The following is a 26,136-nucleotide window of genomic DNA, read 5'->3' as shown; positions in this document are numbered from 1 at the left end:
GTCAAATGGCTCAGGCCATGACTGCCAACGCTGCGGCGCCCATGGCGACGAGCGAGCCCATACCGACCGCAGGTGTTGCAAGAGCGGCGCCAGCAGTCTCAGGAGGAGAAGAAGTGCTGCTTGCCTCGGGCTCACCAGGACGACCTGAGGATGATGTAGCCACCACCGTTGTAGTAACCGACGCAGTCGAAGAGGCAGAAGCACCAGAGGTCTCACCAGAGGGAGCAATGAGCGTGGAAGACGCAGGAGGAGTAACTGAAGTGGGAATCGGATGTCCGGGGGGAGGCAGGATAACGCTGGTAGTAAACAGTCCACTGCTCAGGGCGGAGGAGACGACCGACTCAGCGGGAGGTGGCGCATACGACGGCTTGCCAGGCTGCGGAATGCACTCGGTGATGGTGACGGTAGCAGTCATGGTGGCAGCGGGCGCGCAGACGGCTGGAAAGTTTGTCAACTTGTGTGGTGTAAAACGTGTGGAACAAATACTCACAGTCCGCAGCGACGACAGCCAAGACCAGTGCAGCAATAGCGAGGAGCTTGTAGCCGAACATGTTGATAGCAGTAATTCGATTTCGGGTGGAGATGGAGCTGAGTAGAGCTGAATTGAAGTATATTTGACTTGAAGTGATGCAGCTGCAGAGATGATGGAGCGTTTGATGAGTATCGTGAAGAAGAGAAGACACGGAAATTCAGAAAAGTTGTTTATATGACGTGCTGGCAGCGTTTGCAGTCACGGAGGAAATTAGCTCCGTGGCAGGCAGGAGCGAAAGTGAAGGTGAAGGCGCACTTGTGAGTGGGGCGAGAGCGTGCCTTGCTGTGCTCTGCAGTTACCCAGGAAAGGGACATTGGTGTCACCACCTGCCCATACAGCACCTAGCCGGCCGGCGACATGGTATCCTGTACCTCTGCCTGACGCTGAGATTGCCCAGGTATACCTTCGCAGTCTCCTTTGGGCTCCAAGCTTTTGTGAACTTTTACTAACAATCTTAGTGCCGTGATGCAAATGCGACTAGCCTTCTCACCAGATTGCACCATGCACGACAGGAGATATGCTAGAAACGTGACTGTTGGAAGGTGCCTGTTGATGACATACGTAGATACGTAGGCAGGTGGCATTGAGGTTGCAGGAACGAAAGAGCTTGTTCAAACCAGGTATACCTCGATTGTCAGATACGAGCTTCTTCATAGGATGCGTTTGCTCTTTCCGTTTTCGAGTAACATTGTCCACCTCTTAAATAAAACCTATGGTAGTCTGGTTGACTACATAGAATCTACGAACAGGAAGATTGAGTTTACGTGCATTGATAGTTGAGAAGCATAGGTAGAGTGAGATCAGAAAACTACTGGTACCTGGCACTCCATCGCATCTGTAGGTATCAATATACTGCTCTATAGAAGACGAAACCAGAGAAAACACAGGAAGACGAGATGCGCAGATGGTTACAAAAGCACTTCGAGAAGCTGCTTCTTTGCAAATTTGACATATTACCACAATTACATCGCGCCGCTTTTTACACTTGGTTGGCACAAGGCAAAGATCTCGAAGACAGCGCGCCTAAATGCCCAGTGTCATGGAACAGCAAGCCAGTCTGGCTCTCTGCGGACTGCATCTCATCTTGACTACAAGACTTCGTGGACATGGTAGTGAAGGCTACATTCTGATTCGGCTTTCCTCAGACAGCTGTACAATACTGCTAAGGGTCAATTGGAATCTTCACCTCTACCTGATTCACATCCTGCTCTTTTGCTATTTGTATATGTATATGCTAGATCAACCCATCTGAAAACAAGTCCAGGGAGTAGGAGCCCGTGGCGTTAGGTGCGAGTAAGCAGCCACCTGACCGTGTAGGACAGCCTTGGAGACAGGACGTGTGGGGACCCGTTCTTAATCGCCACTTGTCGCGCAGGAGTAACATCTACCGCTCCAAAATAGCCTGTGTTTTCTTCGAGGGCCGCTGCAAGTTTATCGCCATGCTGTAGATTAGCCTCGAGTTTCACGGTCGGTGCTAGCTACACAGGAGATTTCCTCCGCCTCAATATGATGCGATAACGCTAACATGGCTGCAAATCGCGTGGCTCTGCTTGGTCATTTACTCATCGTCTCGGGTATTCCAAACACTTTACAATTTCTTGATTCTGCGGACGCGAAAAGCCAAAAAGTAAGCTGCTGCTGCGTTGTCCCTACTAACCGGACGTCGGAATCTGGGCTTGCTGCACGGCCCGATACGAGCTGTATGCGCTGCCTGCTTGCTTATGCCGTACTGCGAATATGCTCGTGAAGACCATTGGCCACGTAAAAGGCCAAGCCGGTGGCCTGGATGCGGCGGTGTCATAGCGGAGCTGGTGGCTGTTGTAAACTGTAAGGCCTAGGGTTACAGGCGCCTGTATAAGCGGTGTTGTACAAAGGAGGGAAGAAGCAACGTTCCGCTGGACCCTTTTGGGCCCTCCAAGATTAACCACTCGCACACATGGAGCGGTCTGCTTACTTGCATGAGTAATCATGCATTGCTATAGAGACGCTGGTAACAGCTTGCAATGATGTGCGGGAAGAGATACTTTTGACAGAAAACTACAAATTGAACGCATGGAAAAGACTTTCGCAATCAGACAGTGATTGAGGACGACGCAGAGCTGGGTCTGAGTTAGAATGAGTGTACAGCATCGAGATCTCCTCACCGCATCATTTGTTTCGCTAAAGAATGCCCAGGTGCTTACACACGACGTGTGGTGCAGACCGCCTATACGAGGTTGATCGCTCTTGGAACTTTCGGACATAATTGTTCCTCTGCGGGAGGCACAGGATTCCTAAAACCGATAACAGGGCTGTGCTGCCGATCACAGGATGAACAGTGGCGAACTCCACAGAACGCATCTCGCAGGATTGCGAACCCAGTCATGAATGGCGGTTCAAGCACTCCGTATAGCAAAACGGTTGAGGGAACCAATGTACGGACTGCTCGTGGGAGTTCTCTCCGATGTGCTATCAGCCAGTCATCTCCAAGGGGCTTGCTGCAAGCTAGCCCTGGCCCATCGCACATAAGGCAAGCTAATGCGGCAGATTAAGCGCATCCACGTCGACTTGAGCTTTTACGGAAACCCGAGACCGCGTACGGTACGAAAAAGAAGGAACGATAACTTCGAAGAGGGGTTTCTGAGGGGCAGGTTTGATTGGAGAGGGGACAGATCGCCGCTGAGAGGTGCATGCAAGCGAGTTCTAACCGGCAGCCGTGCGTTAGGGCCCGCGGAGCGGCATGGCAACGAATCTCGGTATTCTGGCGTTGTGTAATTTGGAGGTAATGGTATGAGACATTCATACCTTCCGAATTGAGGAAGAAAGATTGTACTGCCCACAAAAATTTGGCGGCGTTGCAGACCGCAATAAACTGAATTGCCCGTCACAACGCCCAGCCGTTGGCCGTATATTTGAGACGACGGAAGGCTCATCTATTGGGGATTTTGGAAAAGCCATGTTCCAAGGCTGTATTCTAAGACCGTTCCACCGTCACGCAATTGTGGTGGATGGCATGGAAAACGTAACGGCGGAGTAGTAGGCAGATTAAAGGGTAACCGGTACGGCTGCTGCGGAGTGGCGTAGGCGCTCCACTTGCCGCATTGGTATAAGTTGTTCATCGTCTCGGCATGGAACTAGACAGTCAGATTGTGTTGCAGCCTTGCTTCATTCCAATAGTGTTAATCACAGATAGTCTGAAAAAATTGAAGGGGTTTCAGGAACCCTAGCAGTTGAGTGGCTGCTTGAGGTGCGGGAGCAAAAGCCGCCATGGAACGAATTGTGTTCAGGATGCCGCAAAGGTTATCGTAACCGCCTCGGATGCAAGATCATGCAGCTAAACGTACGTTGGGCTAGAATCTTGTGCGCCGGCTCCAGATTCCTTCACATGTGGGAACAAGATGGCGCAAAGCCAATCCTACGCGACGTCACTTCTGCCTAAGGTTGATGCGGAGCGTTGTGTACCAGTTATCGTAGCAACGTGGAACCTGCGCCATTTGACGACGATCTCAAAGCATGAGATTAGCCCAAGGGAAATGGGACGTGGCAAGTTTGGTTGAAAAAGGAGTTGGTTGATCACACATGTCCGCAGTCAAAGGGCTCCCAGAACCATGGTCACTCAGAGCCCTGCAGTGAACGAAAGCAATTCAGTGTGTTTGATGGCGAGCAAGCCCAAGGACGGCTGGACGTGCTAAATGAAGTGAGCCAAGCTGAGAGAAAGGCAACGTTGAGCGTCTAGATGCCTTTGTTGGACACTCTCCAGCATGATTCCTGCTCATTCGGTGCACAAAGAGCCGATTAAATGCACGACGGGCGGAGATATTTCATCTAAGATGAGATCTTGAGATCTGAAGCTAAGTGAAAAAACAGGGGTTGTCGGGAATTGACTGGCTGATACAATGACAGGCCGAAACTAGCACCCCGGCGATCTGGCTGTGGGCACTCGCAGCGGGGCAGAAGCGATGGAAGGAAGGAGGCATGCCGTGTGACGTCGGCGGCCGGCCGGGTCTAGGTTAAATACCATGGTGACAAATAGTCCAATTCAGACGATCGGACTCAATTTCCCATACTTCCAATAGTCTGGGGAACGACAGCGTTGCACTAATCGTGGTAGTGACAGAGCGCCGTCGCTTCTTCTGACACATGGTCTGTAGCTGGTACAGAAAGCGTAGTAGGCAGAGAGACCAGCAGTGATTATTGTCGTAGACCAGCAGTGATTATTGTCGTAGACCAGGGAGTCGGCGACATGTTTTTATCGAGCGATCGGCACGCACGTCCTAGACAGTGGGCAGCAAAGTTCTCAGGGCGCATCAGGGCTCCGAAAATGGGTGGGAAGTTCGATCAGATCGGAGCTATGCCCGATATGACGGTCGCGTATCTCAGGTTTTGTTGTTTGGATCAGGGAGCCCCTTGTTCCTGGACCCAGGCGATGGGCTGTCATGAGATTTGTGCAGCACGGTGAAACCAGCCGTTTTGGACATTGCACATAGTTGCAGATGAGGGTCGCCAAAACTCGGTATTGTTTGGGGGTGCATGATGAGGCACGACGTGATGGCGCAGGATTAGACTCGCTACAGCATCAGCCGTGGGCGCTGACTGGAAGCCCACGGAGACGGGAACGAGCCAACGGCAACCCGACGGCTGCGTCTCCATAGCGCGGGCCACTTTAGGTGAGCATGTGCGTTCGCGTTTGGTTGGGCAGTTTGCGGAAGCCTCTGCGCGGGCGCGATCGCGATTGCGCTGGTCACAATAGCCGGCGCACGTTTGTTTGGGTGAGCGTGGGTGGAGTGGAGCAAAAGTAGAAATTGATTATTACTATGGTAGTTGGTGGTAGTCAGGCACGCTGTAAACGTCGTCGCGTCGCAGCGCAGGTGGGAGAAGGTGCCGGAGCCAGAGCGGGCCTGTTAGTCAGCCCACCCGGAACAGAGGCTGCTTGACCCCGCCCACAACGCCAGCAACATGCCAGATGCGATCGCGATGGCAGACATGCCAACACCCCCCAGGAACCAGCTGTGATATGATGTTGACGCGTCTCGTTTATCGGCGGGAAGTGCCACAGAGATGCTAGCGTGCTCGATCGCCAGCGCTGGGCCAAGCCACGGGCGTGGTGTTGTCCTGTCGCTGGCGTGCGGGTGCCGAGGGTAATCTGCAGCCATTGAGCCTGGCACAGAGCTAGCCGCGAACCTTCTTCCCCTACTCCACACACATCGCCGACTGGCCTCCAGAACACGCCGGGCTTTCTGCCGCTGCCCTTGACTGGCTACATCAGCTGCTAGCCGTCCCCCAGGCGCTGCGGGGACTGACTGGGAACTGCAAGCTTCTGGCACGCTGCCCTGCCGCTGTCTGGGAGGAATTGTGTGGTCAAATTCCAGAAGACTGCAATTGCTTCTTCCCACTGCTGCTATAACATATGCTAGGCAAGCCCTCGACGTAACACACTCGTACTGCTCCTAATCCGCTTGCTTGCTGCTTCACCACCCACCAACCAACCACCCCTAGCAGCCTCGTCAATCCCTCAGACGAGTATCGATCTGCTTTGCAAGCGTCCATGCGCAAACTGTTTACTGCCATCGAAATACCAAGTCTTCGCCCGCTAGGCTCCGCCACCTGATTATCCTGGCTCACCCTCCCCCGGCCCGCAAACAGAGATTTGTGCGCATCGGAACCACTCATACGCCCCTCACACCTCGATCGCTGACGTCCCAGCGCCAGTTCCCACTTTCGCACCAATCTTCTGCCTCTTTGGGTTCCGCGGCCAACTTTGGCCGTTGCTACTGTGCCTCACGTCACTCGTCGCGTATCTGTATCGAGCTGCGTCCTGTTCAAACCCTGTCGTGCCGGTACGTGAGCGCCTTTCTAGCTCCGTTGTTTTTCGGCCCATCTTTAGGCCTGCTCCGCCCAGCCCAGCACATCCGCACCCGCGTGGACAGTCGCCACTTTTCCCCTCTCCGTTTACATACTTTGCCCGCCCACTCCTCGCACTTTCTCTTTCTTCCATTATTCCTCACAGTCGAAGTCGTTGCTAGACGTACCCCTCGAACTGTATCAATCCAGCATCTGTTGTTGTGCTGACTCCGCCATCTGTCAGCTACCCCGCCGCCACCCACACACCTTTGCCACACCACCACGCTTCATCTGCCATCTGCCATCTGTCGTCTGAACCCTCACCATGCCTGCTGAACGTCGAACCTTTACTTCGACCAGACCGGTCAAGACCGAGCGCACTCATGAAGAGAACCAGGAGCGGTTTGTTATCTCAATTCAGTTTACATGTAACCAATTCTAATGTTCGTTAGTGCTTACATTGCTGCCTCGCGCCGCAGCGACCGTAGTCTAGAGGCTCGCATTGAGTCGGCACGCAGGGCTTCTGAGATTCACAAGAAGCGTACTGGCCGTGCTTTGCGTGTGACTGAACAGGATGTCATCAATGAAGAGATGTACGAAGAGGAGGACGATGATCTGCCCACCCAGTACCAGCGCTTGAATGCGCATCTGCACACTACCTCTGTCATGTTTAACAAGAAGCTCCATGATTACATTGCGACACAGCACGGTGTCCGAAACATGTTCATGTCGCAGTACCAAAATCAAGGCCCGGCGTTCCCACAGTTTGGTCAGCAGTATCCAGCCAATGGTGCTTCACTTCCACAGGCAAACAACTGGCTTAACCCTTCCATGCTACCACCACAACAATTCACACCGGCTTCTCCTCAGAGTTTCCAGCAAGCGCAGCCGTTCAGCCCGACTTCTACTCAACCACAACAGGGCTACCGTCAGTCACCGTACCACATTCCTCAGCGGACCCAGTCTCACCAGCGCGCTCTTTCGATTCAACTGCCTCACGGCGCATCGCACTTTGATCCATCAGCTCAGCCGGCAAGTGCAGGTACCACGCCACAGACCGAGCTCAACCGAAGACTGTCTCTACCACCGCAAGCTTTCCAGCAATCAAACCAAACAGTAGAGCGACCAACGCGCCCTTCGCTATCGCGTTCGCCTACTGCGCATTCGCTTCAACATCGCCAGTCATCTTCACCACAGACTGCTTCGCCAAATGCGGCTTCAGTCCATGACGCTGCAACTGCTCAAAGCGACCCTAACACGCCTACTTCCTATTCTTACAGCCCAACGAACTACCCATACAGTTCGCAAGCACTTAACTCAAACCCTTTGACCTTGTCCATGCCACCTGAGTCACAGCAGTTCTTGGGTTCCGTCCTCGATCAGAACGATCCTCGCACTGCTATCTTCATGGCTGGTAGCGACAATCTTCCTCAGCCATTTGCTCCAACCTACACCTACAACCCCAACAAGGTTACACGGACACCGAGCAGCGCAAGCATGTCAGAGAACGCTACTGGTTCCGCTCAGACTCTATCCTCAGGTCTTAATCTGAAGACTGAGCCCGTCTCTGATACCACATCATTATCAATGCCGAGCGCTATATCCGATGGTTTTTACTCCAACGATTCGTTCTTGACACCTGGCAATGGTGACTACAGTGCCTTCTTCGACTTCCAAGGCGGTGATTTTACACAGTCCTTCGATGACCAGTCCGCGAACGACCAAGACAACGGCAATAGCCTTGTCAACTGGGACTAGGCTTCTTTCCCTTCTTCTGTTTATTCCTTTTTCTTAGGCCAAAGGCCCTTTTGTATGATCCTCTTTGGGTCTTGTGTGTTGACTGCCTTGATACTTTGCTACGCTTTTGGGTAACGGTTCTGGTTTCACACGCACATGATACCTTTTGTACAGTGTCGTTCACGAGGTTACGACTGGAGGCGTTGCGTGGAGTTTTTCACATGGGCTCAGAAAAAGCTCCATATGTTCAGCATACAAGCGTATCCTTCTGCAGGCGCTTCGAGGTTGCTGTCGCCTGTATAGCGATCTCCTCTCTCGGTAACACTTCAACCCGAAGTGCTTACTTGTAATACATAATTGTAACGGCTATTAGTCGTATGCGATTCATCGTGCATTCCTACTGTGTGTGACTTGCACGTGATGTATCGTCAAAAACCTCGGTATACAGCTGCATGTTGCATTTCGGTTTTGCGAACATCATAGTCATACGCAAAATGGCTTTCAATAGGGGTCTGAAGATCTACTACACAAAGAGAAGGATTGCGCAGAGGCCCAAAACATGAATGAGAACTGGCTGTTCAGTCAGTGGTTCCGTGACGGGTAACACCCTCGAAGCGGCCTGTCGAGGGATGTGCAACACATACCAGTTCTGGAACCTAGTTACGCACAATGTTCTGTTACGTGGCGAATCACATACTTGTCACTCATGCCTTCTGCGTGAGTGTGCCTATGCGTACGATGATCTCGTCGAAGTAACGCTGGAACAGATAGTTTGGCTCACGTGATGACGCTAATGGTGAGTTAGCGTCGTGAACAGCACTTTCGTACCGTGGATGATGGTTTCAGCAGATCTGTTCCATTGCAACAACGAATACACCCTGTGCGATGCGCAACAAGTTTTACATCAGCAGGTTTGGCTTTACATCGCCGTCAATCTACGTTACTACGCCTGAATCCATCGGAAGCTCTTGCGGATAGCTGCACCAACCATCCTGAGGCCTTGTCTTACCGCGGGGTTTTCTGTAAGACGCACAACCCTGAGCCGGAACTTGGTTCCTGCATCTGTGCATCGAGCTAGTGATGGCAAATTCCACACGAAAATATACAAGCTGTTCAGTGCGGTCCCTAAACTCGAGAGTCGTCCTTGGTCCTTTTGCTGCACGCCTCTGACAAGCTCTTATATCGTATCGATGTTACTTGCTCTAGAGAGCCTGAACATTGCACAACCTGTGGTAATAAACAATATTTAGCAGGAGGCGGCAATGCCGACATCGCGATCAATCTGCCGAAAGCAATTACAGAATACCTACTGATCCTGCAACGAACCATATTCATGTGACTCAAGTACTGATCAGTGGAATGCATTGCAGTTCGGTTATAATACCTCTTCCTGTACAGAATTTCTTGCTATTGGGAAAGAAGCACCGCAAGGCGTCTGTCAGGCGGTATTCCAGTCGGCTTCATCTTCTTGTGTCACTCGTGTAATGCCTCCAAAACACGAGCATGGTCGAGCGTAACGGCATTGGGTACATTCTTCAACGTCAAGTTACGCCGATCCATTGGCTCGCAACAACACCATGCCCAGAGAAGTGGCTGTATCAATCTCTTCAACCTCAACAACGGTAGGTTGGATCACTTCGTCATCTGTGAACTCCTTCCTTGAAGCCTTTCCCATCTTCGCCTCCTTCTGCACTACCGGTGGCGGCTGCTGCGCTGCAGTGTGACGTTGGCCTGCGTCCGTTATCTACCATCCCGTAATTGCTGTTTCTAGTCAGATTCAAGATGACCAGCATCTTGTCACACTACCAATCTATACGAACACACCAACTAACTTGCCTACTGATCGCTGCAAAGCAGTCTTGGCCATCATGGTCTATCGAGGTGATGCAATTCTGCTTCAGACAAGGCCGCTACTCCAAGAACTCACAAAGTCAAAATCTGGAGGCCAATATGTCGATAGGAATAACCTAAGCATCATAGGTTGTACGCCGACTGCCGTCAAGTTTGGTACTTCGATGACTTGGAAGGTGGATACCATGAGAGGAAGCATGATGCCGTGTCGCATGCTCGTGTTAGGGCTAACCGGTTGTTCTGTTGCTGCAGCACAGCCGCGATAGGATCACACCATTCTACCATCGCGGTGAAACGCACCTCTTCATATATAAGATCGTTGTTCTCACTCACTTGAGGCACAAGCCCTTCAGCTCTAGTTGTCAGCCAAACATAGCCTCTCGTTCCTTTCTCTATTACCACTCGTTCATTGCTTTGACTCCTAGAACAAGTGCTTTCTGTGACCTACAAAGAGTCATGAAGCTCAGTACTTGTATACCGTTTGCGGCCTTTCTGACGCTCGTTGCTGCCGAGCGGGCGCTATGTAAGTTTCAGTTTTAACACTGCTGCTGGAAGCATTTACCTTGTCAACCACCACATCGAGAATCTAGTTTCTTTTCGTCTTTCAATATGGACTGACAGCTTTATCTAGTGAACTTTCCACAGCACATACGGCCACGGCAGTATGCGCCGCCACCGCCTTACTCCCCTACTTATCCTACTTTGATCAGCAGTGCTACTAGCATCTCGCTGTCTACTGGTATTCCTCCGGTTTCAACACCCTCTTCGTCAGCAAACTTCACGGCACCAGGGCCCTCCACAATTGTCTACACTAGCGTCGTGGTCATTACATCGGTGGTTGTCCCAACGACATCGTGAGTTATGATAAGTTCTCGTGTTCAGTTCCTGTTGAACTAATATGTTGACACAGCCGAACTTCATCTGGAAACTCTACATCCACAAAGGCTACAGCAAGTAGTTGGGGTAGTAGCTCTTCGTCTGTGAGCATCTCTCTCTCAACTGGACCTCATTCTTCCGGATCCGGATACCACCCATCTTTACCACCGTACCCGACTTCCGCGCCTTACAGTAACAGCACCGGTACAGCTTCTTCTACTTGGGGCACAGGTACTGCAACAGCGTCTTCGATACCTTCGTTGACTTCCACAGCTAGTACCAACTCGACAGGTTCGCAAAGCTCCTATATCCCGAGATCTTCGACGTCAAGCACCAATGTTACTGTCATTACCTCAGTCATCGCTTCCACTACTGTCATCACTATTTCCCCTCCATATCCTTCTAATGGAACTGTGACCGAAACAAACACTGAGCCTACAGCGACATCCAGTGGTGATGGGACTACTTCTGGGACTACTACGTCCTCTGGCTACTATATTCCACCTGGTAACGCTACCAGCAGCGCCAGCAGTCCGACTGAAACAGACACTGTGTACTCGTCGACCATCAATATCTCGACCATCTCCTGGATCACCTTTACCTCAGTGGAGTCATACACTACGACTGAGACACCTACGTCAACCACCGACGTTTCAGTATCATCGTCGACTTCAGATTCATCCAGAAGGTCAAGAACCACCCGGAGTCGCACCAGCACACGTGATTGGTCTCGGACTCATACTATGTCCAGGCATTCCACAACTGATTCTGCCTCATACACGCCTACTTCTTCCGAAGAGTCGTCAACGGCATCATACACTCCGAGTTCTTCTGAAGAGACGCCTAGTCCGTCTAGTGCGGAGTCCTATACACCATCGTACACAGCATCTTCTACAGATGATATCAGCAGTGTATCTAGTGCGTCCAAGACCTACTCTGCTTCATCTACGTTGTCGCAATCGTATAGCTATTCGTTTAGCTCGATCGTTACAGACACATTCTCGCCCACCCCATCGGATGCCACAACTTATCCGGAGCCAACGCCGACAACGGAAAGCTTCTCGTACTGGACGACCTTGTCGTCATCAAGAGATTCGGCCAGTGAATCTGAGACCCCTTCGTACACATGGCCGATCAGATCAAGCACTACTTTGGTGCTTCCTTCTGAGACATCATCAGAAGCGTTGAGCAGTGAATCTGGTACCATCGAGACTCCTTCTGCCACGCCCTCACCTTCTAGCAGCTCTTTCACGTCCGAGTCACTAGTCACATCTAGCAGCTCGACAAGCTCAGAGACACTTAAGGAGTCGAGCACGTATACGTCTACCGAAACGGAGTACACGTCCTTCACCTCCTCAATTTCAGCATCCGAGAGCTTTTCCAGCTCAACTTCTATCGTAGTCAGCTCTACCAGTACTGACGCCACCACTACCTCTTTCCCAGTTGGGTCTTCTACCTCAGGCTATTCCTACTGGACTCCGCCCATTAGCTCAGCAACTAACACGGATGCTACCGCTACTTCTTTCCCGGTGGACTCCAGTACCGACTTCACGAGCTTGACTGGTAGTCTCACTCAGACGACCTTTGAGACGAGCGTAAGTTCGACCAAGAGCGGCTACGCACTGCCGCCTGTAGAGACGTACGAAGGGCAGGGTGACAAGGTGAAGAGGGGCATGGTAAGATTCTATGATGTTGATTGAAACACAAAAGAACAAAATCTAACTATTCTGGCAGATGGGTATGTGGTTTATGTGAGAGCGAAGCATCGGATTGGGTAATCATGGACCCTTTCCGGAAAAACGATTAGATGAAGCATTACGACATGTCATTGCATCTCACCAAAACAAACCCACGTTATTTTCTCTACTTGCCTCGATTAGTGTAGACATTCATTTCTTCTCCTTCTCAAGTTCTTTTCGCTTCACTCTCTTCTCACCCAACCGCTCTGTCAATGGTTTCTGGGAAGGTGTATTTAATACGCAATGACTGCAAGATGTTGGGTCATAGTTCGATATGAAAAACTTGTTTCTTTAGAGATTCAAACTTCTGCTTTGATATAATGACCATATGACACCATAGGGGACGGCGCCTTTATGAAAACTGAAGGAGAATTTGCAACGCTTCACAATGACATTGATATTCACCTCTGCCATAACGTGTTCCATCACCGGGCAGCCTCACTTGCCAGAAATCTACTTTTCGGCTCAGTACAAGTAAGCACCTTGGGCATTCCTCGTCCTTCGCCAGTCTAAAAAGGAATATTCACAAATTTTCTAGTCACAAGCCCCAATGCTTTGGTTTGACAATTTCGTCTTGTTGAGATGAAGAGAGTGTTATCCAGAGAACGTATTTTTCCAGAGTTGCGTAGAGATCACGTAGGATATAGCTTGGTGCTACACTACAGTAGTTGGTGCATGGGCAACTTGAACCGGATAGTGTTCGGGCGTAAGGGCGGAAAAGCGAGAAGAGGGTGCAGAAATGCCATGTGGTAGAGGTATCGGGGCGAGTGTGACCAAACCAGTAGACGGAGACGCCAAAGCTGTGATTGTTCGCCTACAGCCTAGACGCGCGTATAGTAGGTCAGTAGCATAGCGTCAACCAAGCACCCATCAAGTATCACCTTTCCACAAAGACCACACTATCGGCATTGAAACATTATTTCATTCATTCAGCCGTGACAATTTAGCTTCACCTTCCTGAGGCAGCTATGCCATCGAAGCATGTCTCGATCATGTCATTACGTATCGTTCCCAATGGATATCAACTTTTTTACATCTTGCTCTTGGCCTCGCCCTTGAGCTCCTGTGCCTTGCCCTTGGCCTCACCAGCGAGCTCGTTGGCCTTTCCCTTGGCCTCGCCAGCCATCTCGTTTGCCTGGCCCTTAGCCTGGCCAGTGGTCTCGGGGACGGACTCCTTGACGGCGCCAGCGACTTCCTCTGTTGATGTATCGTTAGTTTCTGTGTTTTTGTGCTACCAGGATATTTAAAGCTTGCGCACTGTACGATGTCGTCATGTTCTCGGCTGTGTGAGACAAGAGAGCATCAGGCGGTGCAATACAGATGAGAGGCGTGATGGATGGAAAGTGTACGTACCACCCTTCTCAATGCCCTTTACAGCGGCACCAGAGATTGTCCTGTCGACGGCCTTGGCAGCATCCTTGATAGCATCTACGGGGCTCTTGCGTGCGACGGGTGTGGTGCTGAAGAGGCGGGCCTGGCGGGCAATCTGTTGACGGAACATGTTGACGGTGTGTTGTGTAGTGTAGTTGTTTTGGAAAATGTGGAGGTCGGTAGAGGAGAGGTGAGGAAAGTGGCAATTGAGTTATTGGATGGTTTGTTAGATGAGGTTCTTGTGAGTGTGCGGGAGACGACAGCTTTAAAGCATGTGGACGTGGACTGAGCTGCTGTGCAATGACGTAGCTATGATCAACCAATCACGGATGTGGGTCCTAGTGCTGCCGTGCATGGCGGAGGAACATCGCGATTGCGGATTTAGCATGCCTAGGCCTCACAAAATTTTGCATGTGCATGTGTACTGTTATGAATGTGATTAATTCATTATGATTATTCGTGCCCTTTTATCAGGCGATTCTGCGTCTTCCTGCACTTAGTACAGCGCCTTCTGCCACCATGCACACCGGGCGTTCGCGTTGCTGTCGCGTACATCCTCAATGCCCGTGACATTGAGCTCCAGAACCGTAGCGTCGGGACCGTACATGTTAAATTGCTTTACGCCCATGGCGTCTGGTACGCCGTTCTCAGCGAAGCTAGTGATGAACTCTTGCAGAGCGATGGCAATGGTCGTGTTAGTAACGCCAGTCGGCGAAGTAGAAGCAGCACCTCCCTGGAAGTACGTGTACGCAACATCTTGGCCATGTATAGCCGGAGGGATCGCAAACAGATACGAGTATGTCTTGTTTCCATAGGCTCTGGAGAGGTAGTTGGTGTTGCATGTGAAGACACCCTCACTAACGATGAGGCTGCCGCGCTCAAAGTTGTTGGTGTAGCCCAGTGAACCATCGAACACCGGAGGGTAGAGGGTATTAACAATGTAGTCCACGGACGACTTTGGGGCATTTGCGAATGCGCTTGAGATCTGGTCTTCCAGTGCATCCTCGTTTGGAAGATAGAAAGGAGTAAAAAGTGCTCCTTCGTTAGCATTATGGCCGACCATTACGCGTACGTCCTTGTCGAACCGGCCTTGAGCTAACAGTTGAGCGGGCTGCAGAGGAGCGAAGAGACCGTCCACTACTGGTCCGTAGGTGAAAGTGCCATACGGAGAATCATAGATGATCTGCTGAGCATTCGCACGTATAATCTCTTCAGATGGAAGAGCACGCAGCTCTGCGAGAGACGTAGTGTTGGTAAGCTTAAGGAACTTCTGGTAGACGTCCTCCTGCGTAACAACAGAAGTTGTAGGCTGCCATCCAGGGCTCTGCGGAACAGCCTGTTGGAAAGGAGCCGATCCGTTAGCACCGCCATATGCAGTAATTTGATGCATAATCGATCCACCTCCAGCACTTTCTCCAAAGACAGTGACCTAAAAAAAAAACAGTCAGTTGCAGTTGCAGATTCAGATTCCAGCTCGACTTACTCGGTTCTTGTCACCTCCAAAGAGGTGGATGTTCTCCTGAACCCACTCAAGCGCAAATCGCTGATCGTATAGACCTAGGTTTGAAACACCTCCTTCCGCTTGGTACGAAGGACCACCCATCCAGCCCATAGCGCCAAGACGGTAGTTCATTGCAACATAAATGACGTCGCCATTGGTTGAGTTGCCGGACGCAGCAAGTAGCCCTGCTGGGTTATTGTTTTTCTCGCCTCCTGTGTAGCCGCCTCCGTAGACCCACACCAGAACGGGAGCCCCATAGCCTTGCCCAGCTTTGCTTAGCACGTCCTCGGGAACGAAGACATCCAGAAATAAACAATCTTCAGATTCGCGGGGATCCGGGACTGGAACTGGGCTGCTAGCGTTCGCCCCCGGTGTCGAGTACGATGAGTTAGAAGTAGGAAGACCGAGCACATATCTGGTCAAAGACTGGGCCGCAAGTGCATTCCAGCCTGGGGAAGCCTGGGGACATATTCTGTATACGTTAGTTTGGTCGTCTAAAGACTATAACCTCAGAGCACCTACCTCGATACACTGCCAGTGTTGATAGTTGATCTGTTTTCTGCTGGAGCCTGAGGCGGTGCAAACCTCAGGTTGCCAACAGGCGGAGCAGCATATCGTATGTTGGAGAAGTTGTAGAAGTTGCCGGTATCCTGGATTAGTTAGCAAGCCGACATCAAAACCTAAAGATTGACGAACGTTGAAACCTGAAGCCTGGTAAATCTCGTAGCCAAGATCGACAGTAGGCAGCGACGAGTTCTGTGCATAGGCGGCACCTATCAAAGCTGCAGCTGCGGCGAGTTGCAACATATTGGAGAGTTCAGTGAGATGTAAATAGGGCAGTTACGACGAGGTTGCCAACGTCTATATCTCCAAATGCCCGGGACTTGCAACGATGATAAGTCTACTTTTGTGCAAGGGCAGCCCGTCAACCAGGTACGGGTCGAGCATCCATATATACTCCTGTCATTTAGCTTAGCCCAATGAGCAACATGGTATGCCTCCGCGGTCACGCAAAAGCCGCAGACATGTCCCGCCTTGCCCTAACGCAAATACCTCCACCACAGTAACCGTCACCGGAATCAAACCTGACTCCCGTGCCGATGGCTTTCCAAAGCAATACAAACGTGCGTCATCGCGGCGGAAGCTTCGGCGACTAGCGCTGGAACTGATTCGCTCGCTGACAACCAGCGCGAATACGATCAATACGTGGCCAGCTATGCATGGCCGTTCAGGAACCTGAGGTCTGAGGATATCTTTCGGATTTTGTATGTGCTCAGCTGTAGATGTACTTTGACGTTTGACAGGTGGAATTAAACTTTCAAGCTGTCGTTCGGCGTTCCGGTGAGATGGGACGGGGTGTCATCTCGGTTCTATGATGCGAGACGATCTGACGAGGATGTTCCCCGCATAAAGGATCCAATGCTGTCAGGGCATTCTACCGAGGCATCTCGCTTGGCCGCGCAACTGTTTCCCTACAATGGCCTGGTATACTATCGCCCTGTCAACCATTGACCGCATAATACAAGCTGGACTGTGTAGCCCGGGCGAACTTTCGGCCGTCGCATTTCGCACGGGTCGATCATCTAGACGCAGATGTACGCATACGCTAAATACTGATGTCGCATGTAATCTGCGCGTAGACCCAGGCGCGGTTTGCAGCGTATGTACATACTTGACAGATCGTATGCGCTTTTCTACGTCGGTTGGTCTACCCTACGCTGGCCATACACCGTGAGCTATCGAATTGTGAACTGGGATTCAATTGCAAAGGATTCTGATGATGACGTTTGTCTCGTCAACCATCTCAACAACAATCGCCATGAAACTAGCAGCTCATCCTCAGCTACGCGGCATTTCAAGCATACCAGTAGTCATCTGTTGATGGCTTGCTGTGGCATAAACGTACTGCGTGTCGTGTTCATTGAGACATTACTGCTCGATCCTGTTCAGCGAAACAGAGTAAACAACAGAATGAAATCAATCCCTTCCAATTATTTCCACCTCCGCAGGAAGCTGCGAACAGTCGGGAATTTGGGGCAAGAAAAGAAGCCCACGACACGGACGTAAGTATGTTATCATTATATCCGACTTAGTGCCTATGGTGAGCAAATAGGCCATGTCTCCAGCGTTGTCCTTACTGGACCCGCCCCAGCCATGCTCAAGGCCGCTCACATGCTCACTGCGATCACTCACTTACTCGGGAGATTTGCAATTTACTCGAATTCGGAGAACATCTTGCGCTTCGGAAATGTAAGCTAGCGTTCACTGCGAGTAGACATTCAGAAAATCTCGATGCAACGACAGAAACTCTCGAATCGGAAGAGAAGAGACGGATATCAGGAGCGTCAACGGAATGGGGGCGAAATCTTGCGTTCTTGAGAATACTAGAATGCCCTAGTAACCTCCACGCCATAAAATATGCGATATTTCACAGTACTTCACTCGTTATATCATCTCATTCTAGCAAGGAAAGTATTCTAGTATGCAGGGTGAGAGAGCGTAGACAGTTTCTTTCGGAAATGCTTACTAGGACAGCCCACACGCATGGCCATCCGCTCTCCACTTGAACATCGTTAACTCTCCCACGGTCCCCGATGCTCCTACGCTCTCTTGACACTAGGATCTGTGCACAAATGGCCTTGTACGAAGCCTTTGAATATGTTTTGGGTACACGCATGATACATTACTGTGGAGACATTCTCGGAGCCAGCTACAAACCTCTACAGGACATGAGCCCAGCGCTTTTTTCTTTGAATTTGTCCAAGTCACGAGGCAAGCAAGTTTCTAAAATTGACGCAAATCGATCCAGTAATAGCAAATAAGCTGCCGAAGAGAATGTGTGACGTCTCGCACCCACCGAAGGGCTATTTCCCTCCCTCAGCCTATCACTTCCACAACCTGAAGCAGCGCGTCCTCTTCAATGCTTACGCCTACAATGTACAATCCTCCTCAAAAGCCGAACACTTCGACCTCATCACCTCCACTACATCAACCGGCCGTTTGGATGGCGTGGAGTGTCCAGGCTCACTCGTAGTCTATTATAATCCCAAGTTGCACGATCGGAAGACGCTGTGTTTGAACCCAAGTATCAGCTCAAGGTTATGAGCACTATAGTAGATAAGATGGATGAAGGAAATACATGGGCGCCAGAAGAGACAAGTGAACAAAAACCTTCAACTGAAGCGTCAATGAAGAAGGAGAAGGGAGATGACGTGCAAGCCACAAAAGACGATCTCAGTCGCCAAACAAAACTACTGATGATTGTGACGGCACTGGAAAAGCCGACAAGAACAAGGGCAAGGTCGTTCCGAAGCAGCCAACCACCCTCGCTGACCGGACTAAAGCTGAAGCTGCTACTATCATGCTTGACCTGAAGCGCAAGTCGGCCGCCGAGGATAATGTAGATCGCATGAAGAGTATAAAAATTGATGACAAGGAGGGTACTTTGTCGACGAGAAGAAGATAGACCCAACTAGCCAGTCACAGGAGAAGGCCCTGCCTAGCCCGTCGCCTTTTCCTCAATCAACTTGAAGCCTTCTCAAACTAAGAAGTAGCCTCAAGTGGCACATTGGTTCTGGGTTGGGGGCGAAGAAACACCTAGGAAAGATATGGTGGATACGGTTGCTTTGACAGCGACGATGATCTGGGTAGGATGTGAGCCTATAGGGACTTAGACGACACGACCACCGCCACCCTGTGTATTCTCAAGAACTGGAGAGGTTCATGAAGCAATCAATTATGTCTCTTCATTTCCCAAATTGAATTACTGCTCTTCTGTCACCAGCAAATACCATGACCATTAATAGCCTTCTTTCTGCACTCATAATTTCGCCTTTACATCTCCCGCACTGAATCGATAGACAATATCTTCGAATCCATCGGCAGCAAACACATACAGCCATACCAAATCCTCGTTTCCTTTGTTGAAAATCCCATGTTCCGCGTCACCCGGTATAAAAACGACCGAACCCTTATTGACTTCATACTCTTGCTGATCGATACAAACAGTCCCACTCCCGGATATCACATGATAGATCTCCGCGTGTGAATGTCGATGCAGCTGCAGAAATCCTGCATCACCCAGTGATTCTGGATTGCACAGAGATGGTACCGAAGGGCTTGACTCGGAAGCAGAGGAAGCCGTACAAGCCATCACCCTTCCTGGCGGGCAAGTAGCAATACCCACTGTGAAAGTATCCGTCGCAGATTTCTCACTCGACATGAGAGTTTTCCACGTCACGTTGCCTCCCGTACTAGGATCGGGGAAGCCTTCGGGTGGCATGCTGGCTATCCGTGCGGGATGCAGGACTAAGGGTTTGACGGGTCGCTTCGAGGTGGTGGAATGCATTGTTGTTTATGTTGTGTGACTTTCGAAGTGGGTTTTTCTTGGGAAGGGTTTATCTGCGGAGAGCGGGAGGGTACATGTGCATGTGCATGAAAGGGACGTTTTGATAAGGGTAGATGAGATGGGGATACGACATCGCGGAGGAGCGGGTGTAGGGATATACATATGCCTAGGTGCCTAGCTATTCTTTCAAGTCTTGTGATATTATGAGTATCTCGATTACTACGTCTTGTTGACATATGTATGTGGGGTCTGGAGGGGCACACTCGGGATTGAAGCTCCGAGTTCTGACTAGTTCGAAGCGTCAGTGGTCAATTCCAAAGCAATTCAATACTACCATTCTCGAGCCAAAACCAATGGTCGTCGCCCTACAAAGTCCAGGCCTCCGAGAGACCAAAGGCACATCTCTATTCCCGTGGAAGCGTCAGTAGCGTGTTGGGAGTTGGGTTTCTTCCTGCTCGCCTCGGACTGTCGTGAAAGCACTGCGACGACCCGGTGGCTTGGTGTTGTGCTACCGCATCTGCTGCTGTCAGGCCACATGGCAGTTGTCGTAGCGATCACAATTTAACTTTAACTTCCCGCATATGCATACAGAGCACACAAGAAGACATGCTGAATTTATCTTGTTTACTCAACAGGTTGCAATGAAATGGCTCGTCTTGTCGATTGGTTGTTAATGAATCCAACTCCACCATCTGTTATGTCCGGCAAGGTAACAGTGATTCAATGTGAGTGATGCTGTACCGAACATCTGGACATTAGCCACAGCGGGTAGTCCGGGTAATGATGTAAGCCATTCGGAGCTTACTCGTACCTGACAGGGGCAGCTTAAAGTAACGTTTACGTAGGTTGGGCTGCCACGTGGTAATGGCGACGAAGACGCAGCTAGTAGTCTATGACAGAGTCAGCCATCAGAATTAGGCACTGCTACATGGTTCGCATGAGACGCCTCTGAGTCAAAACGTCAACATGGCAGGGTTGGCCTTGTGGTTGATGTATGCTGTGCACGATTACTACTGATACTGTACATGCGGTCTGTCGCAGATGCACACTGACGGCATGACGTACTACTCCGTAGACCATCCGCCTTTAGTGCCATGCACAGCAGCATCTCGACTCTATCAGTCGCGCGGAGGTTGCACGATCGGATCGCGAATACACAATGACATTCTGTGATCGTACCGACGAGTCAAGCGATTGTCAGCACGTCTAGCGCGGCGAGTCGCGTCGTCCAGAAGCAATACCGCCTAACTGGCCTATTCTTAGGCGGTCCGGCGAATCCACTGAGTTTCAGAGTGCGTCCCTCGTGGCCATGTGGCTTGGACCGGGCCTCGTACCATGCCCTGTCGTGTTTACCGATGGCCGAACGCTGGGATAAGCTAAGGCCAATCTGTTCTGCATCTCATCATGCGCATGTGCGTCCAATCTGACTCCTGACAACTCCACCTACCTACTCGACGTCTTTCCCTACGCTTTTCTGTGCGACCAAAGGATGCTGCAGTCTTTATTGCGATAATGAAGTTTTTGACGTGGACGTGAAGCAACGAAATCGCGCGCTGAGCGCTGCCGCTTCCACAAGGCTGTGTTTAGCCTGGATTGGCCGATTGCGATGGCCATGGAGAAGTTTCAGCGAGGGCACCCAGCGCCCGAGCGGACGAGAAACCGATCTGGGACTATGACCGGGGACAAAGCCATTGCGAAGAAGAGATCGAGCTTGGGGAAGGCGGCGGGTGGCTTTCAGAGTAGATTCCTTGCGTCGCTGAGGAGTAAGAAGAAGAACGATGCAGATGAAGAGTTAGCGCTGAACCCCTCGAGGTACGTACTGTATCCCCTTGACCCTTGAGATGCCACTGATCATCGCAACATAGCCCATTTCTGGATGCACTATTTCGATTACCGGAGGAGCTCCACATCTACATGCTGCGCGAGTTATGTGTCGCGGATCTGCTCGCTTTGAGAAGAGCGTCGCGTGTGCTCAATATTCTCGTTACAGAGAACGCACCTGCACTCGTGCGCTATTGGGTGAAGCATCGGCTCGGCAATCTTCATTTGCAACTTTACCCGGCTCCAAGACCAGACGCCATCGACTTTCCATTTTTACTCACCATGAGACGGCGGCACATAGCGTCTATCAGGTTGACACGGCAGCTTGCAAATCACCTTGTGGGTGAGCCGCAGGAACATAAGCAGCTGTGGACGTCGGTGTATGAGAGAATGCTCCCACTAGTCTTTGGGGTCGGATATTTCTTAGATGAACATCGACGACTACTCTTGGAAAGAGATCTTGGCCATATCCGGCCACGCTCCCGTATTGGCTACCATGTCCGTACGACAGGCGGTATCACGAACCAGGAAAGAAAGATATTGAAGAATCTGGATGCACCCCTGCGGCTACAATACTTCTACATGTACTGCTTCATTGTGCAGGTGCTGCTTCGGAAACTACGACCATCAAGTCGTACTGGAGCGGTGGAAAAGTTCCTACGAGGGTGGTCCAACCAGCCGGCTTGTTCAGAGGACATAGCCTTCTTGCTGATATTGGGTGGTACTGGTCAGATAGCCAAACTCCTCGCTTGCCCAATGTACAGCGATCGGCGAAGATATCTCCTTGCGTACAGAACGCACATGTCGCCTCACACAAGCAAATGCTGGAGAAGACACTGGAAAGATGCTGGCGTGGTATCACCTGCGTTACTGGATGATATTCCCTGTACGCAGATCGGTATAACACAGCTCGATCAAATCTGGGTGCCACTGATAGCTCATATGATGGAGCCGGGGGCAAGGAATTTTACTGAACAGGAAAGGATACGCTACGATGAACTGAAGATGTCGAAGAAGTTCATTAACGAAGTGATGGGCTATGATATCCTGCGAGGCCGCGCAGCTGACGGGGGCGAATCGGACGATGAACATGAGCCATGAGAAACGAGTTAGTATCGTACATCGCAAGACAAGACACTTTGTAGCGGCCAAACTCTGCACCTTCCTCTGCGGGATTTGACACATGTCGGTTGCCGTGCAATTTCCGCATTTTGTCGGTTGTTGAGGCTTGTACCTGCTGGCTTGGCTTAGTTTCTGCTTCACGATGCCACCAGTCAATGCCAGCCCACAGCTATTACGTACTGGTCCGGTCGGGTAGCGCGCTATGAATGTTAGGTGATCATGAAGGCCGACGGCAACTATGGACCCTGCATATGTCAACTAGAAGAACGTGTTGCATGCGAGCAGTTTCTGTTCGTGTCTAGCAGAAAGCTTGGCCTAGCAATCTATCGTGCTTGACTTTGACGGGAGGGCGTTGGGCCTACCCACTTTGCTCTGGACTTGCCAACCCAAACCTCGGTCGCTGTGCATTCTACCATATAGACAAAATTTAATTGGATTAGGCGGGGGCTCTCATTCGTAGATGTGTATATTGCATTCCCCGGACTTTTTCTTTTGCAATTTTCCAGCGGCCGGGTAAGTGGCGGGTAAGAGAACCAGATGCAGACGAGGCGGGCTCAGAGAGTGACCAGACCCTTGAGTGGTTGCCGCGCAGAGGCCGAGCAGGCAGGTCGTCGTTGGAGAGGACCCACTTGGTAGCTTCCATAGGCGCCTGTGCGTGTCTTCTGGAAAGCGTCGATAGTAGTGTGTGGTGGAGCACGTTGCAAGGCTTGGAAGAATTGAGCCGATGTGACGCGAGGGCATAGCCAATGAGGTAGTCGACGGACTTTGCCGCAGCGTCAATGAGAGCGCGGGCAATTACTGACGATGGAGTCGCTCCACCGCCATGCCTCGAATGAACATGGCGGAGTTGACGCTTGCGCAGCTTGCAGCTGTAGGATGAAGAGTCTGAGGGCAGCATGACAGAGGTACAGTAGTGGTTTCAGGCGGGTGAAAGTGGAAGGCGGAAGAGAGTCGAGGTGGAATGGAATTGTTCCGTGGCAGATTGGGAATGACGCGCAACGGACGTCTAGAAAAGCAAAGCGCAACGTTGAGGGCGCGCTGATCGGTGGTGGAAGAGGCAGTCGCATCCCATCTGGATCGGGAAGTGGCGCATGGTGAGCGTGCAGGCGCAACCGGAGGGCGATGGATGGGGCCAGGGCTGCAGCTGCGTCATTGGCTGTGCGTCGGGGACAGACAGACAGATGCCATATGCGATCCGCCATCACACGTCGCACCGTCCAAGGCACGCAGGCTGCACAGAGCCCGCGTCACACCATCTGCCATGTCTGCGTCTCTGCATGCCTCTACACGGCAAGTGTGTGTTGTCTGGTAAAGACGTGTTGTGGCTGGGCGGCCAATAGCGCGCTGCTGATACTGACCGCAACAACAGCCCGCATTCACCCTGGTCGCAGTAGCGTCGGCTCTTGCAAAGATGCTGGTCCGCGCCCCCCGTAATTGCTCCCAGGAATCGTCGCCAGTATGGGAGCTAGAGTCGCCAGGTCCTCGGCGCCATGCGTGCAGCGTGCCTCCATCGTCTCCATGGCAGTTCCATGCCGTGCAGAAAGCCAGTCGAGTCCTAGCGCTGCCCTTTCAGCCCGTTCCATATAACCCTTTGCCAACAGCCCCGGCCCAACGTTTGCGACCAAGACCACGAATTCCCCATCCGAGTGCCACTCAACACCTCCAGCCACGGCACCACGCGACCTTGCCACCCCATCTGTGTCTTGAGACGTCTTGCTTTCACCACTCACAGCCCAACGAGCACCACACCAGAGCACCGCAGACCCGAGCAGCGCGGCAACTACTCCCCTCTGGGCCACCCACTGTCAGCTGAGCCACCATCTCCGACCCACCACGACACACAGCGAACACCATGAGACGATAGAGAGATAAGACAGAGAGCAGGAACCATGGACTTTACGGTAAGTACCCGCGCGCTTATACTCGTCGGCGCACCCCCAGACTCGGCACACGAGCCCGTCTAACGCAGCCCTCCAGATCTCCCTCGCACACTTTTGCGAGACCCACGGTCCGACATCCATCATCTGCACCCAGGCCTCGACCTCGCCCTGCGGCTCCTGCAACCCATGCGTCACGCCGCCCTCCGAAGAGCCGCACGCGGCCTACTCCTACAACGGCCTGTACGATCAGCCCACAACCCTCAAGCTTAACCCGCGCCTACCACAGCTCACCTCGCCCTTCGACTCCCCGCCCAACAGCCCGCGCTCCCCCACGCACAACCCCTACTTTCCAAGCTTGCCCTCTTCCTCTGCCGGTAGTTTCGGCGGAAGGAGACCTAGCAGCACCATCGACTCCGACTCGGACGCGTGTGAGAACTGCCAGATGGTAGTGCCCCAGAAGTACAGCGACAAGATCCCCAACGGCGCCCCTGGCAGTCCCACCAAGGACGGACGAGGAAGGAACGGTAGTCCTGTGCTGCGTAGCTCCCAGAACTACCCAGTGCGACGACCCATCTCCCGTGACGATGTCAGTAGCACTGATTCCTCCGATGTCTCCGATACAGAGCAGTCGACTTCTTTCCAGAGCGGCGCATCCAGCTCCTTCCCAGACTCCATACCTCCCTCGCCAATGCTCGTGTCGAGGGGCATACACACCCACACACTGAACTACATCTCCACCAGTCAGCCGCAGTCGCCCAGCACCTACTCGCTCCTGCGCCGCACCTGCATTCGTACCTTGTCTACCGAAGTCCTTCCTCTCAGTAAGCCTTCGGGCCCCATCATGTTTGGAGATTCGGTTGCCGGCTACACCATTGCCTACGTCTTCCGTCTGCAGGACCCGCGTTCGCGAGGAGCTAAGCGCACCTACGCCTTTATTGCCATGGCTGGTCGCGACTACCGGAGAGCCACCAAGGCCATGGTCAAGATCATCGAGGCATTCGAAGGTATCGCCAACCGCATCATCTCCCTGGCCGACAGAGTCCTTGAGCGCGAAAGCGCAGCATCGCACAGTCTTTCACGTCCGACCACAGCAATCTCCGGCAGCACGCCTCCCCTTGGAACTTCCGCCTCTTCAATGCCTCCAAACTTTTCCTCGGGCCACAAGGAACGAACCTTTTCCACGGCAAGCACACCCAACTTCCGCAACATCACACCCGTCTCCTCCTTCCTGTCTGCGAAGAAGGTCGACCCGGATGGCTTTCCTCGTGTCTCTCGCGATGTGATGAAGGCAAAGAGTCTCGTCGAGATCGTTGGCCAGGAGAATTTCTTCGTGGACCTTCATGGCCTCTTCTGCCATCTTCTGCACTCCCTCATTAAGCAGTTCGGATGATCGCTTCTCTTCCGTTGCTTTGCTCCGCTGATACGTTTTCTTTCCTCTTCTTTGCATGTCTTATTTGTCACTTTTTGTCGTGCGTTATAGCGTCTTCGTTGTCCGTTACATTGTGCGTTTGAGTACAGGCGTTGGGTCAGGTGCGATT

General features: G+C 51.8%; 6 protein-coding genes across 6 annotated transcripts; 2 read left to right on the top strand and 4 right to left on the bottom strand.

Annotated features, from left to right (window-relative positions):
• Positions 1-10: 10 nt before the first annotated feature.
• J4E82_002212 (uncharacterized protein) lies at positions 11-551 on the bottom strand (the record flags this gene model as incomplete). The annotated part of the gene is made up of 2 exons (XM_051728514.1): positions 11-438; positions 491-551. 2 exons carry the CDS (start codon positions 549-551, stop codon positions 11-13), a joined length of 489 nt encoding a protein of 162 aa, XP_051591927.1.
• A 6,126-nt stretch (positions 552-6,677) lies between these two features.
• J4E82_002211 (uncharacterized protein) lies at positions 6,678-8,110 on the top strand (the record flags this gene model as incomplete). Its single annotated transcript, XM_051728513.1, has 2 exons — positions 6,678-6,754; positions 6,805-8,110. 2 exons carry the CDS (start codon positions 6,678-6,680, stop codon positions 8,108-8,110), a joined length of 1,383 nt encoding a protein of 460 aa, XP_051591926.1.
• Positions 8,111-11,843: 3,733 nt separating this feature from the next.
• On the bottom strand, positions 11,844-12,491 carry J4E82_002210 (uncharacterized protein; the record flags this gene model as incomplete). The annotated part of the gene is made up of 2 exons (XM_051728512.1): positions 11,844-12,208; positions 12,440-12,491. 2 exons carry the CDS (start codon positions 12,489-12,491, stop codon positions 11,844-11,846), a joined length of 417 nt encoding a protein of 138 aa, XP_051591925.1.
• A 1,094-nt stretch (positions 12,492-13,585) lies between these two features.
• J4E82_002209 (uncharacterized protein) lies at positions 13,586-14,056 on the bottom strand (the record flags this gene model as incomplete). The annotated part of the gene is made up of 2 exons (XM_051728511.1): positions 13,586-13,752; positions 13,909-14,056. 2 exons carry the CDS (start codon positions 14,054-14,056, stop codon positions 13,586-13,588), a joined length of 315 nt encoding a protein of 104 aa, XP_051591924.1.
• Positions 14,057-14,422: 366 nt separating this feature from the next.
• On the bottom strand, positions 14,423-16,234 carry J4E82_002208 (uncharacterized protein; the record flags this gene model as incomplete). The annotated part of the gene is made up of 4 exons (XM_051728510.1): positions 14,423-15,355; positions 15,410-15,899; positions 15,950-16,077; positions 16,124-16,234. The coding sequence occupies 4 exons, from the start codon at positions 16,232-16,234 to the stop codon at positions 14,423-14,425; spliced, it is 1,662 nt and encodes a 553-aa protein (XP_051591923.1).
• Positions 16,235-24,607: 8,373 nt separating this feature from the next.
• On the top strand, positions 24,608-25,988 carry J4E82_002207 (uncharacterized protein; the record flags this gene model as incomplete). Its single annotated transcript, XM_051728509.1, has 2 exons — positions 24,608-24,619; positions 24,696-25,988. 2 exons carry the CDS (start codon positions 24,608-24,610, stop codon positions 25,986-25,988), a joined length of 1,305 nt encoding a protein of 434 aa, XP_051591922.1.
• Positions 25,989-26,136: the final 148 nt, after the last annotated feature.

Source organism: Alternaria postmessia (genome assembly GCF_024291825.1).
Source record: "Alternaria postmessia strain BMP 2775 chromosome Unknown scaffold_8, whole genome shotgun sequence".
NCBI lineage: Eukaryota > Fungi > Ascomycota > Dothideomycetes > Pleosporales > Pleosporaceae > Alternaria > Alternaria postmessia.
This window is presented reverse-complemented; position numbering and strand designations above follow the sequence as displayed.